The sequence below is a fragment of the Oryx dammah genome, unplaced genomic scaffold, assembly GCF_014754425.2.
Source record: "Oryx dammah isolate SB20612 unplaced genomic scaffold, SCBI_Odam_1.1 HiC_scaffold_5, whole genome shotgun sequence".
Classification (NCBI taxonomy): Eukaryota; Metazoa; Chordata; class Mammalia; order Artiodactyla; family Bovidae; genus Oryx; species Oryx dammah.
The window spans coordinates 56,122,997-56,137,184 of record NW_024070189.1 but is presented as its reverse complement, the minus strand read 5'-3'; the positions used below and the strand labels follow the sequence as shown (position 1 = coordinate 56,137,184).

The 14,188-nt window shown below is 42.1% G+C and overlaps 1 protein-coding gene across 4 annotated transcripts in view; it reads left to right on the top strand.

Moving 5' to 3' along the window:
• ARHGAP26 (Rho GTPase activating protein 26) overlaps nt 1–14,188 on the top strand; it is a 479,720-nt gene that overhangs the window by 176,922 nt on the left and 288,610 nt on the right. For all 4 annotated transcript variants that reach the window (XM_040239820.1, XM_040239819.1, XM_040239822.1 and 1 more), the window contains exon 11: nt 5,195–5,273. In XM_040239820.1, the coding sequence (XP_040095754.1) occupies nt 5,195–5,273 (79 nt within the window). The remainder of the gene's footprint in view (nt 1–5,194; nt 5,274–14,188) is intronic.

Here is a 14,188-nt window from a genome sequence, read left to right as displayed (position 1 = left end):
TTCTCTTGGGTATATATCTAGAGGAAGAATTGCTAGATCGTAAGGCATAGGTTTAATTTTAATAGATATTTCCAAAGTGGTTTTATCACTTTGCTCTCCCATCAGCAGTGGATGAGAGAGTTCCAGGAACTCTGCATTCTTGCCAGTACTTGTTACTGGTGGTCTTTTGAATGCTTTCCATTCAGAAGGGTGTTTATTTCATTGTGGTCTTAATTGCATTTCCCTGATGTGTCATCACGTTCCCTTCTGTTTCTTATGTTTGTGGCCCTTTGTGTGTCCTGTTTTATGAAGGTCTTTCATCCATTTTATTAATTAGGTTGTTAGTTCTTTTTTTTTTTCTTATTTGTTGACATTCTTTGCATATTCTGGATATTTGTCTCATTGGAGATAAAAATTACAAACACCTTCTCTTACTCCCCTAGTAGTATCTTTTGACTCTCTTAGTATCTTTTGATAACTGGACTTTTATTTTGGTGGAGTACAAATTTATCCTTATTTTTTATTAGTGCTTTTTGTGTTCTTCTGCAAAATGAAAAACTCATTGCCTTTCCATCTCTTGGATATTTTTAGGCAGAAAAAAACGTGGAGACCCACTGTTGTAGAATGTGAATCACAGTCACACTGGTCATTATTGGATTCCTGTTTTTGAACCGACTGTTTGCCTAGAGTGGTGTTCTGAGCCCTCATCTTTATAAAACACTTTAGGTTTCACAGAGCTCTTAATCATTCGACCTCATTTGATCCTAGGCAAGAGCTCAATAAAGGCCTTGCAGGAGGGTCTAGTCCCTTCTGATGGCCAACAGAAGCTCTCCGGCAGCTGCAGTATCTCCATGTTTCCCGTAGCTTTGTGCTTGAGGGCAAAGCATTAGACTGTGTGGTTTGGTTCCTGGCTCTGTAACTGGGGACAAAGTACTTAATCTATTTGTGCCTTGGTTTTCTCATCTGCTAAATGGGATAATGAGAATATCCCTCCCTCATGATGTAGTTGTGAAGATGAAATGAATTAATTACTATATAGTGCTTAACACACTATCTGGCACACAGAGTTGGGTTATTATTATTGTAGTTTTATTATTATTTGATGGGGGTCACAATTCTTTTTTTAATTGATGTATAATTGACTTAACATATTAGTTTCAGGTGTACAACACAAGTGATTTTGTAATAGACTACACACCATACAAAGTTATTATAAAATATTGACTATATGTACATAACATCCCTACGACTTACTTGGTCACTTGTACGTCTTAATTCCCTTCACCTATTTTGTCCCTCCTCTCACTCTTCTCCCCTCTGATACCTGGTAGTTTGTTCTCTGTATCTGAGGACCACAGTTATTTGCAAAGCTGAAAAGAGCTCTGATCATTTACTCCATTTTCCTTTTATTGTGTCATATTTTCCTTTCCTCATTCCATACTCCTACCTCATGAGTCCTCTGTCTCTTTCCCTCTTTATCTTTCCACTTTTGTTATGAAAAGCCAGATGCATTTCACACATGAACTAAATTGATACCTGAATGAAAGTGTACTGCCTTACAGGGACTGACATAGAATGTGTAGGGTCATTGAGAGTTTTGCTCAGTTTCTTTTGTTTTGAGGGATGGTGGCTAGCAGGGGCATAGAATATTGGAAAGGAAATGACTACTTGATTCCAAAATAAAGTTGACCCATTTGCCTTGGTTCTAGGAATTACAGACATAAGAGATTTATGTAATAGTGGTTTAAATTGTAATAAGGGAAAAGAAAACTTGAAGCCAAGTGAGTGTTTTCTAGATGTCTAGAAAGGATAGTATAATACTGTGATCCAGATGTTTACATACATGAGGCTGAGAGAAAGTTTTCTGAACTTGGGGGTGATAGGATTAGTATCAAGTGTGTTAAATCTATTCAGCTTTCTATCACCCCATCCCTCCAAAAAAAGAAAGAACAAAGTTACACGTGGAAAAGAATTTATCTTTTGATATTTTTTCGTGAAATAAAAACAAATCCTGTTGACTTTCCTGGTTGCTGATGCCAAGTGGCCCACCCTTAATAGCATCTGAGTTTGTTGGAACTTCCTCTTTGTGACTCTGGGTGGAAATTTCACACTGTTTGCCATGAAGTTGATGTGACATCTGCAAGGTCTCTGAGATCTTGGTCTGCTAGGAAGCTATTGTGGTTTCACTGTTTGCTGATGAACACCTAGCAGGAAATGAATTGAGATACTTTGGTGTATAGAGAGTAGCTTTACCCCAGTGTGGAGAGTAGGGTGTCTTTGCTCTCCAGTGTGGGGAGAACATAAAGGAAAAATCGGGTGTCTGGGTGGGAAGAGGTGCCTCAGGATCACCCGAGAAGATGGTTAAGATTCAAGTTCTCAGGCACAGCACACAAGTTCAGGTTCAGTGAGGCAGGGCCGGGCTGGGTACCTCTATGCTAAGGGGATGCCTGATGTCCAGGCACAACAACACTGAGAACAACACTCAAAAAAAGAGTTTCAGGCTCAGGGACTGGATAGTTCCACAGTGGACTGCAGCTTCGTAGACTTTTCATCTCAAAGCTATTAAAGCTTTGTATGTGGCTTTAAACTGGAAGAGTAGAATCAGTCCACCAAGCCCCCAGCCACGGGCCGCAGCTGCCAGCAGTCTGCAGATATGCAGCAGGTCAGGCACACTAGATGGGCTGACAATGGTGGGAGAAGAAGGAGTTTCCTGGCCTGTGCAGTAAATCGCTGTGCCTTTTGAGTCATTGGGTCTAGGTACTAGCACCCAGTGTGACCTTCCCAAGAGTGACTGCCACCTTGGGAGTAGCTTCTGTCCCATCGCTTACATGTCATCCACCTGCTTACCCCCAGCCACCTGCACACACCCCGCCTCTCCCACCGCTGCTACTCCCGCCTGGTCTTTCCCCCTCTCCCTGCCCCCACCCTCTCATTCACTGTCTCCCACTAACACTCCCTCCCCAGTGCCCCTCATTCCCAGCCTCCCCTAGATACGTTTTGTGTGTGTGTATTAGGTCTTCATTGCTGTGTGGGCTTTTCTCTGGTTGCAGAGAGTGGGGCTACTCTCCAGTTGCAATGCATGGGCTTCTCATTGTGGTGGCTTCTCTTGTTACTGAGCACAGTCTACAGGCGCGCAGGCTTCAGTAGTTGTTGTATGTGGGCTCGGTAGTCGCAGCTCACTGGTTCTAGAGCACAGGCTCAGTAGTTGTGGTGCGTGGACTCAGTTGCTGCATGGCATACGGGATCTTCCCAGACCAGAGATCCAACCCATGACTCCTGCATTTGTAGGCAGATTCCTTACCTCTCAGCCACCAGGGAAGCCTCCTTGCTTCCATCTTTGAAAACTTTTTTCTTTGGAGATGTTGAGGAAGGATGAATGAAAACAAATGTGATGTTTAAAATATGTTCAATATGAGTAGACCTAGCATGTTCATTGAGACTGTGGAAATAAGCCAGGAGCAGCTAGAACAGCGACTATAAGTGGATTGAATAAATAGGCTTAGGTGTTTCTAGGCCCAGACTTGTGCTGTGCAAGGCATCATGGAGTTTGTGTGTGTGTCCACTGTACCTTCTGTGATCCTGAGCAGTGCTGCAGACTTAATTCTTGCTCCGTGGATCTCTGCCTTCCTTTTAGGCTTTCTCAAACTTTAAAGATGAGGATTTGAGTCATTAATTCTTAACTTTTTGTGGGTTGCAGTCTCCTTCCATAATCTGATAGGCAGTTTGAATTGTTTGTCCAAAAAAAGGCACAAACATTTGGAGGAGGGAGGGTGGCTCATAGACTCTTTGGGGCCCATCCTTGGACCCTAAGTCAAGAATTCCTGTCTTAATGCGCATAGAGGGCTTGTAGTCCCTTCTGCCAAGTTCCTTTTTGTGGTGCACCCCTCTTGTGTGACATCTGTTAGGGGTGCACAACAAAAGTTATTCGATACCATGTGCATGCTTTCTGGAGGGTCTTTGCTCAGTTTGAAAGAGCAAGAATATTTCAGGGAGAGAGTGAAAAGAGCTAATGCATATAAAGAATGTGTTTAGTTCCTGCTGTGCTAAAGATTAATTTAAAACTAGTGTGTACATTTAATATACTCAGAAGTATAATACCCATTAGATATTAGACCAGGATCCCTCCACTTGGATGTTCCATCTCTTTTTATTGAGTCCAATAATTCTCTTCAGTTTTTGTTGCTGGTTAGTCGCTAAATCATGTCCAACTCTTTTGCGAACCCATGGACTGTAGCCGGCCAGGCTCTTCTGTCCATGGACTTTCCCAGGCAAGAATACTGGACTGGGTTATCATTCCATTCTCCAGGGAATCTTCCTGACCCAGGGATCGAACCCAAGTCTCCTGCTTTGGCAGGTAGATTTATTACCACTAAGCCACCAGAAAGCCCTATCTTCACTTTAGTACATGTTTATTGTACCCCTCAGCTCAGCTCAGTTCAGTTCAGTCGCTCAGTCATGTCCGACTCTTTGCGACCCCATGAATCGCAGCACGCCAGGCCTCCCTGTCCATCACCAACTCCCAGAGTTCACTCAGACTCACGTCCATCAAGTCAGTGATGCCATCCAGCCATCTCATCCTCTGTCGTCCCCTTCTCCTCCTGCCCCCAATCCCTCTCAGCATCAAAGTCTTTTCCAATGAGTCAACTCTTTGCATGAGGTGGCCAAAGTACTGGAGTTTCAGCTTTAGCATCATTCCTTCCAAAGAAATCCCAGGATTGGTCTCTTTCAGAATGGACTGGTTGGATCTCCTTGCAGTCCAAGGGACTCTCAAGAGTCTTCTCCAACACCACAGTTCAAAAGCATCAATTCTTTGGCGCTCAGCCTTCTTCACATCCATACATGACCACAGGAAAAACCATAGCCTTGACTAGAAGGACCTTAGTCTTGGAGTCAAACACTCTGGTAGCATTTTGGGGGAGAGGAACGAATATGATCTCAAAGAACAAACAAGGCCAAAGGGAATCACTTGACTCCTCTGTGTACTTAGCTGTATGTAGAGTCCTGTCTTCTGTGTTTCCTGCCACTTTCCTGAGGGAAGTGGGCTTACTGAGAGGGATTTGGGGTGATGGCTTTTCTTTCTGAGGCTGGAAGGTGGCTCTGAAGAGCTGAGGGGTGCCTTTGTCTCTGCATGCCATTAACCCTAGTAGCCTTTCACTTTCTTTAAGACACACTTTCATCTGTGGCACTGGGTTTACATGTCCTTGTTTCTCCGTAGGCCTGGGGTTATCACCATGCAGGCATTGTCTGAAGAGGACCGGAGGCTCTGGATGGAAGCCATGGATGGCAGGGAACCTGTAAGTAACAATTCAGGGAAGTAGAGCAAGAATAAAAGTCTCGAGTTGTTTTGCTTCCTTAGTGCAGCAGTTTTTGCTTTTGCTCTAAATAAAACCTTGGGCTCTCGGGACCAGTGTACCAGAGGGGCTTTTTATTTTTATTTTTTTATTCCTGGACTAATGTTCCTGGATATTGATACTGCTTTTGTGTGGATGCAGTTCTGGAGCTCTGGCCTCTCAGTCTAAGGTATGGGTCCTTTATGACGCCACATCAGACCAGAGACCCCCCTTCACCAAGGCAGTTGTTAACGCCCAGAGGACTCTTAGAGGGAGGCACCATCAGTCTGACTTACAGAATACTCATCGATACCTCCACAAAGTGCAGTGCAGAGCATTACTTCAGATCCATTTTAATAGATTAAATGATGATAAAAGTGTATGCAGATGATGCAGAATCTTGTCATCACCCTCTGGTTCAGTTTCCCATTGCTATACTTGGTTCACATCCCACTATAATTGATGAGATTACCAGGGTCCACGAAAGGAGTTCAGCCTAAAATGTGATCTATCCTCCTGTTTCAGAGGTGCTTGTCTCCACTAGGTGATGTAATCTTGTGGTTTTCCTGCATCTTGTGACATGCAAAACCCACGGAAGAACCTTGGGGAAGTCCCTAGAGTCAGAGTAGTCACCGTAACTTGGGGCCAAGGATCTCAGCTCCAGTACTCACCAAATCTCAAGGTTACAGAAGTCGTTAAGAGTACGGTCTAACTATGTCCCACCAGTAAAAGATGAAAGGAATCCACACTGTCAGAGGGCCAATAATTGGGCCAATAATTATCACACTCAAAGGCACTGTCAAAAAAGGGAAATATGTGCAAGGGACATGAGGCAGGCATAGCCTCCATCGACTGTAGAACTGTGCATCCCACGGGGTGTGCAGTATAGATGATTCCAGTTCAGTTGTGTGTCTCTTTCTCAGCCTGCTCTGACTAGGTGATCTGTATTGATTAATGTCATTTTCTACTGAGATATTTTGTATCCAAACATGGAACTCATTATAGTCAACTAAGTTTAGACAAATAACTAGTATTTGTATCACATTTAATAATACAGAGCAAGATTTAAAGAACTGTTTAAAGATTTAGGTGCAGTTTGCTAAACCTAGTTAATTAAATAAACATATCTTAGTTCTTCTCCTGGACTAAATAAAATACAGGATACCCCTGATTTTCCCTGAATACTTTGTTACTGATAACTTTTGATAGCTCTCTCAAAAGCAGGTACACATTTCTACCTTCAGGGCTTTGTGAGCATGGTTGGTGCTTGGTGTCACAGGCTTTTCAAAGCAGTTTCCTAAGTAGTCTTCATTCTGCTGTTATCACCTACCATTAATTGAGCTTGTGTGTGTGTGTGTGTGTGTGTGTCCGTAAGGCACAGATTTGACACATGGCATCTTTTAACCTCTTAGTACCTAATAAACTGTTATGATTCCATTTCACAGATGAGGAAACTGAGGCTTAGAAGAGGTTAAATAACTTATCCCAAGTTGTACAGATAGTAAGTGGCTATTATTAGTAGGGCACAGGCTAGGTTGCTATAACAAAGAGACTTCAAAGTACAAAAGCTTAAATAAAATAGAAGTTTATTTCTTCCATTGAGCTCAGAAGTGAGCAGTCTCTGCCTGACAGGGTCATTTTGCTGAGACAGACTGGGACCTGGGACCTTTTGCTGCAGTGCTTGCACCTGGACAAACCTGTCCTCCAACAACAGAATACAAAGAAACTATAAGGGACTAAAAATAACTGAGTGCTCGCTCAGTTGGGGCAGATTCTGGACAAAGGACACAAACAGACCAGAAGACCTAACTGCCACTTTTGACGAACAACTAGCAAAAGCAGGGATTTGGGAGCAAAAGCAGGGTACTGCACATGCCTCCTGCACACACTACCACCTAAGGGGTGAGAGAACCACCTAAGCCACCCCTCCAGCCCAGTCCCTCAACACACCTCTATCCTCATTGCATATAAGGAGCCATCTCCCACCTTCTCAGGGAGCAAGTAAGGGAAGCTGTTACTTGTTCTTGTTCCCCTGCTAGCTGCCCTGGGGCCCATAAAACCTTGCGTGAATTTCTTGTCTGGCCTCTATTCAATTTCTGTTGATTGGGAAAGGCTATGAATCCTGATCGGTATCAGTGCCATCCTCAATCCATGGCTTTCCATGTTCCATTCATTTCCATTTTTCAGCCAGATAATGGAAATGAGAGCATCTGGGATCCAGAAGATGCATACCCCACTTCCACGGCCCCCCAAATGATTATATGGCCACATTCATCTACAAAGGAGCATGAGAAAGCTAGGCTGAACATAGGCAGCCATGGTTCCAGCCAGTGCCCAGGGGATCTTACCGCTTCAAGGAGGAAGAACAAAAGCTGTGGGGTGGTTAACAGTTTCCACCACAGTGCAAAGCTAGCATTGGAACCTGTATCTAGCCCTAAATGTCTTTGGTTTTCATTTTTAATAGAGATAAAATGTAAAATTGCCTTCTAAGAATCCTTACTCAGTTAATTTTTTCATTGATTTCTGTGACTTTCTTGAATGATTCTTAACTCATAGGGCAGGAAATATCCAGAAAGAAAAATCCTGTCAGGCAAACTATTCTTTGTATGAACGAAAAACCTATTTTGGGGTGGGTAGATATGTGTCTGTGTGTTCCCTCCAATAAGCTGGAGTTCTTAAATTGCTTCACGAACTGCATTTTAAGTCGCCCCGCCTCCCTCTCCCACCCTTTGGTGTTTGTTCTCTGTCTGCATATACTTGGTTTTCTTATAAACCACCTTAGTTTCCCCATAGATTAACATCTGACCTCTGCAGGGAAAGTGTGTCTCAGAGAGACACATCTCCTTGCTCCAAAATGTGCATAGTAAAACAAGCTTAAGCACAAAATAATTGTTTTCCAAATATAATATAAATTTATTTCCTCTCAGTAACATATAGCTTGCATTGAAAACCATGCCTCTGTGTGCTTTTAAGTTTCCTGAAGAGACACATAAATGCAAGCATGTGATGACAGTATAATTGGCAGGAATATTAGGCCTAATTTTGTCTCCCAGTGCTGAGAGCCTCTGGGGAGCATTACAAGAGCTATTTACCCAGTAGACAATTAGCAGCTCTGCTTAATCACCATCTCCCTAACAGTTAGGTCTGTCCCCTTGGGAATTTTGGCTTTGGTAAGGGAGCAGATACCTTTTTCTCTAGCTGCTCTTTGAATATTTCCTTTACTTCAGGGAGATGTTAATGGCAGCACCTATCTTTTGTTTTTATACTTACAGCTTGGTTCTGTAATTGATTATTCAGTATTGGTTTTTTTTTTTTAATTGAAGGGGTTGGTAATCTTGGTTTCCATCTTTTTGTTCTTTCATCGTTCAATAACACCTTTTTTGGTTGGGAAAAAAACGCTTTATGAACTCCGAGTCAATTTTATTTTTTTTAAACAATGTTTTAGCTAATTGTTAAATAAATTACAGCTTTTAACAACCAGTAACATGCTAGCCTAAGGAAAAGTTGAATGTCTTTATCTTATTGATGGATATATAATGGAGAAAGAAATTAGAGTTGTGTTTCAGTAATGAGCATTATTGTAGAAGGCAATGGCACCCTACTCCAGTACTCTTGCCTGGAAAATCCCATGGACGGAGGAGCCTGGTGGGCTGCAGTCCATGGGGTCACTAGGAGTCGGACATGACTGAGTGACTTCACTTTCACTTTTCACTTTCATGCATTGGAGAAGGAAATGGCAACCCACTCCAGTGTTCTTGTCTGGAGAATCCCAGGGACAAGGGAGCCTGGTGAGCTGCTGTCTATGGGGTTGCACAGAGTCGGACACGACTAAAGCGACTTAGCAGCAGCAGCAGCAGCAATGAGCATTACGGTTTTTAATCTATGTAATGAATTCTAATTCAAATGAAGGAAAGTCAATTTAAACTTTTCAGAGAAAAATCTGAATTTATTGGGTTATGTAACTGAAAAATATTGGGGTATAATAGTTCTGGCCCGTCTGAATCCAGGGGCTTCCATAATATTTGGAGTCAGTTTCTTCTTCTATACTGGCTTCATTTCTGAGAGGTTCTTTTTATGTAGTGGTGATATGCTTTTTAGCTGTTTTTCAGGCTTACATCTTATTATCAAGAACAGGAGAGAGGAACCTTTTTCTGTAATGGGCTAGATAGTATTAATAAATATCCTAGGCTTTGGAGGCTGTAGGCATCACTATTGCAGCTACTCAGTTTTGTTATGGAGCTCAAAAGCAGCCATAGACAACATGTAAATAAATAAATGCATGTGGCTGCATTTCAATAAGTTTATTTATAAAAACAAGTAGGCCAAATTTCAGTCATAGACTGAAATCCCTGCTCTGTAGGTCTGGTAGAAGGAGAGCTTTGCTTGATAATTCCCAGGAGGTTCCATGTTTGAATTTTAATGGGCTGAATACTTGGACCAGAGCATGGGACAGGTGAATTGACAGCGTGGTTCACCTTCCCACTGCATGAGAACCGTCATGGTGAGGGAAGGTTGGCTTCCCCTGGGGCAAATCAAAGCACTGTTATGAAGAAGGGTGGTAGACGTACATGAAATAGGCAAAAATGACACGGTCTGTTCAATTCTGACATCTATATTCCATTAAACTTTCTATTCAGAGAGCTTCTGATACTTGGCCGGGAATGAAAACCACAAGTTGACCATAAACATCATACTTCAAGTGAAAGACTGGATGCTTTCTTCCTAAGAGTGGGATCAAGGCAAAGATGTCCACTCTCATTACCAGTCTTACTCAGCATGGTACTGGAAGTCCTAGCCAGTGCAGTAGGGTAAGAAAAGAAAAGACCCATAGATACTTTTTAAGAACTCAGTAACTAGCTAGCCAGATAAAATTTTGAAATGATTTTTCTGGATTTTCTTTGCTTTCTGTTAAATGTGGGTCGACAGGCTGTAGAGTCACCATTCCAGCCTCATAAGCTTTGATTTTAATAGTCTGTGGCCACTGTCTTAGCTTGAGAATAGACTTTATATATTAAATGGGACACAGAACTTCAGTGCAAGTTGCATAAACATTGCAATCAGGAGAAATTTTAGAGACAGCAAATTTCCTTTTTTCTTGGTTCCTTACAACTAAAGTTCTCTCTCCTGTTCTCTTTGTATATTGCTCTAAGTATGTTCAGTACATTTAAGCAAGCAGATTGGAATCAGTACAGTCATTACCAACATATACACCCAACCTTCTGCCCAATGGAAAGATGACTCAGCACATAAGTGGAACTAATAGGGGAGCCCAGAGTCTCAGAACTTGGATCTTTCTGAACTGTGTTCCTATATATTCCCGTAGTTGTGATTAGTGGTATCTCTGGAAGTGCTTCTCTTACCTCCTTGTTTTAGAGGTATTAGTCTTCCTTCACACCCAAGGATTCTTTAGCAAAATTAAATGTTTCTCCACTTTGAGTCAGTACTTGAATCTCTTTTGATAGCTAGAAAGTTCAATAGTTGGCAGATGCCAGAATTATGTGAAATTAGTTTAGGAGGAGAAGAAACAGGTGGCCTAGCATCAAAGGTTGTGTGTAAATACATGTGTTAGTTTCAAATCATGCAGTTGCCACTTGTGAAAGTCAAAATGGCCAGATATTGGTGATTTCATGTGGCTCAAGCTCCTACTTGTGGAACAGAAAGAAGCCCACACGTAGTCCAGTATCACATGCTTATTTATTTAAGTGGGAACACTGCTCAAAAGGGCCAGGCAATAGTTGATCTTGGGTGGATAATCCAGGTCTCCTAGCTTTCAGCTCTGTGATGTTTTATTAAGTACTACAACTCATAAACTGATGAATTATTAGGAAGCCAAAATTGAATGGGGGCTTTCCCGATGGCTCAGTGGGTAAAGAATCCACTTGCAGTGCAGGAGACACAGGAGACTCAGGTTCAATTCCTGGGTTGGGAAGATCCCCTGGAGGAGGAAATGGCAACCCACTCCAGTATTCTTGCCAGAAAAAATTTCGTGGACAGAGGAGCCTGATGGGCTATGGTCCAAAGGGTCACAAAGAGCTGGGCATGACTGAGCAACTAAGCAACTAAGCACAAGCACGTAGTTGAATGGCGTCTACCCTCCCTTTAAAATGGAGCTCCTCTGTTGGGGCTGCTGCTGCGGTAGAAGGCAAAGTAGACCTCCATGTTAAAGAAATGTTCTATTTTAGTCCTTGTGGACTTTGAGACTGAACGGTCTGTCCTTCTCTTACCTATCTCTGCTAAGCCCAAGTTCCAGCCCCTGAGTTCTTCAGGAACTCATGCTGCTGCTGCTGAGTTGCTTCAGGAACTCACAGGAAGCAGCAATTGCATTGGACCTTATGTTCTGCACCCAGTATCCAAAAGAGTGAGCTGTGTTTTAAAGGCAAAAGTGAGATTGATGACCATCAGATGAGATCTCATAATCAGAGGCAGAATGACCTGGTGGTTAAAAATGTGGGCTCGGGCAGCCAGGCTTTAAATCCCTATTCACCACAAATAGCTCTCTAACACTAGGAAATGACCTGTCTCTCTGAACATGTTTCTTTCTTTCTTTTTTTTACTTTATTTTGCTTTACACTACTGTATTGGTTTTGCCATCAAGGTGGAGATATTAATAGTATCGTCCTATAAGATTATTTTATAAGGATCAACATTTATGTGAAGTGCTTAGATAAGGCCTCTGTGTGGTGAAGTGCTCATTAAGTGTTAATTCATACCATTATCTTTTTGGAGAGGAGGGACAGATATCCAGACACTTGGATTCTCTTTCTAGCTCCTTTTCTAAATTACTCAGCTCATTTGAACACAGAGTTTATTTAGTCACCCTGGCCAGGCTTACCAAAATGCAGGGCAGGAACTGTTTTCACTAGTATGGAAAATGTGATTTCATTTAGCAGTCAGTCTGAACTCTCAGGCTATGAGTTGGAGGAGCATGCAGTAATGTTTAGCCTTATTTGCTATGATGTGGCCCAGGCCTGGCAGTTTGTAATCCCAGCTATATGCTCAGCTCAGCTCACTATTCTACTGCTGAAACTTACATTTTCCTTTCTTAATAAAATAAGTGATCAAAGGAGTATGGATGGTTAAGAAGGTGAGGAGTGGAATTGCTGAGCTCCTGTGTAATGATGTAGGTCTCAGTTCTTTATGAGTAGAAGGGTGGTGTGGAAGAATACTTCTGTCCATTTTGTGAAGGCTGTCTTTGTAATATCACATAGCGTGAACTGATAAATCGTCGGAAAGTGAGGTTCCTAATTTACTTTTCATTTCCCCACCTCAGCCCCTCCACTTGGCCCCAAGCTGCGGGGAAACTGGATTAAACCTCCATGTTACTTGTTTGTGTTTCTTTTCCTCTTACTGAGTTAAGAAGCTGGTTGTAAGCTTCATCTTTGAATCATATCAGTGTTTTTATATAGGTAGAATTTATAATAGTGCATATTCTATCACCAGCATGCCCAAGTCTTAAAAAAGAATTGTAGTACTCGTCATGTCTTTCCTTGTTCTCTTTGGTTAGATGTCCTTTAGAAGAACAGTTTCTTATGAAAATCATAGAAAGAATATTTAATTGAGGCGCTTGGGCTGTGAGTTGGGAGAAAAGAAGAGATCAAGTGAAATTGTTTTATGATGAAGAGCTGATGAAACTGTTCTAAGAAATGGAAATTTTGATAGCCAGAAGATTTTTGGTTTGAACCTTGTGATTTAATAACACACTGGTGGTGCTTACTCAGGTCTTAATCATTCTTCTTTCAGCTTTAGCAAACGTGTATATTGTCCACCAGTTATCTTGATGAGTAATGAGGATGCCAATATGAGGAAGGCCCATATTAATAGAAATTTCACTTGTTTGCTGCAGTTTCCCCATTGCCTAGCACAGCAGCTAGCCCAGCATAAGTACTCTGTAAATACTTGCTGAAAAACTGGAGGCAAAACTAAGGGGAGTTGAGGATAAACCCCCTTTTCTTCACAAACTGTATTGCTTGGGTTACTTGAGACTGTGTGGGTAGATTTTTAATTCCTTGATTGTATACTTCATTTAGGTACATATCTACTTACTTGCAACATAATTTAGCTGAGGGACCAGTTAATCTTTTTTGTGCCAGGAAGACATTTGGCAATCAGGTAAAACCTTTAAATCCTTTCTCAGAGAAATATTTTTATTATTTTTAAAATTGGGGTATAGTTGTTTTATAATGTTATACAACAAAGTGTATCACTATAGTGGTGTGTTGTTCACTTCAGTTGCTCAGTCCTGTCCAACTCTTTGTGACCCCATGGACTGCAGCACACCAGGCCTCCCTGTCCATCACCAACTTCCAGAGTTTACTCAAACTCATGTCCATCGAGTCAGTGATGCCATCCAGCCATCTCATCCTCTGTCGTCCCCCTCTCCTCCTGCCTTCAATCTGACCCAGCATCAGGGTCTTCTCAAATGAGTCAGTTCTTTGCATCAGGTGGCCAGAGTGTTGGAGTTGCAGCTTTAGCATCAGTCCTTCCAATGAACACCCAGGACTGATCTCCTTTAGGATGGACTGGTTGGATCTCCTTGCAGTCCAAGGGATTCTCAAGAGTCTTCTGCAACACCACAGTTCAAAAGCATCAATTCTTTGGCACTCAGTTTCTTTATAGTCCAACTCTGACGTCCATACATGACCACTGGAAAAGCCATAGCCTTGACTAGATGGACCTTTGTTGGCAAAGTAATTCCTCTGCTTTTTAATATACTGTCTAAGTTGGTCATAGCTTTTCTTCCAAGGAGCAAGTGTCTTTTAATTTCCATGGCTGCAGTCCCCATCTGCAGTGATTTTGGAGCCCAAGAAAATAAAGTCTCTCACTGTTTCCACTGTTTCCCCATCGATTTCATGAAGTGATGGAACCAGATGCCATGATCT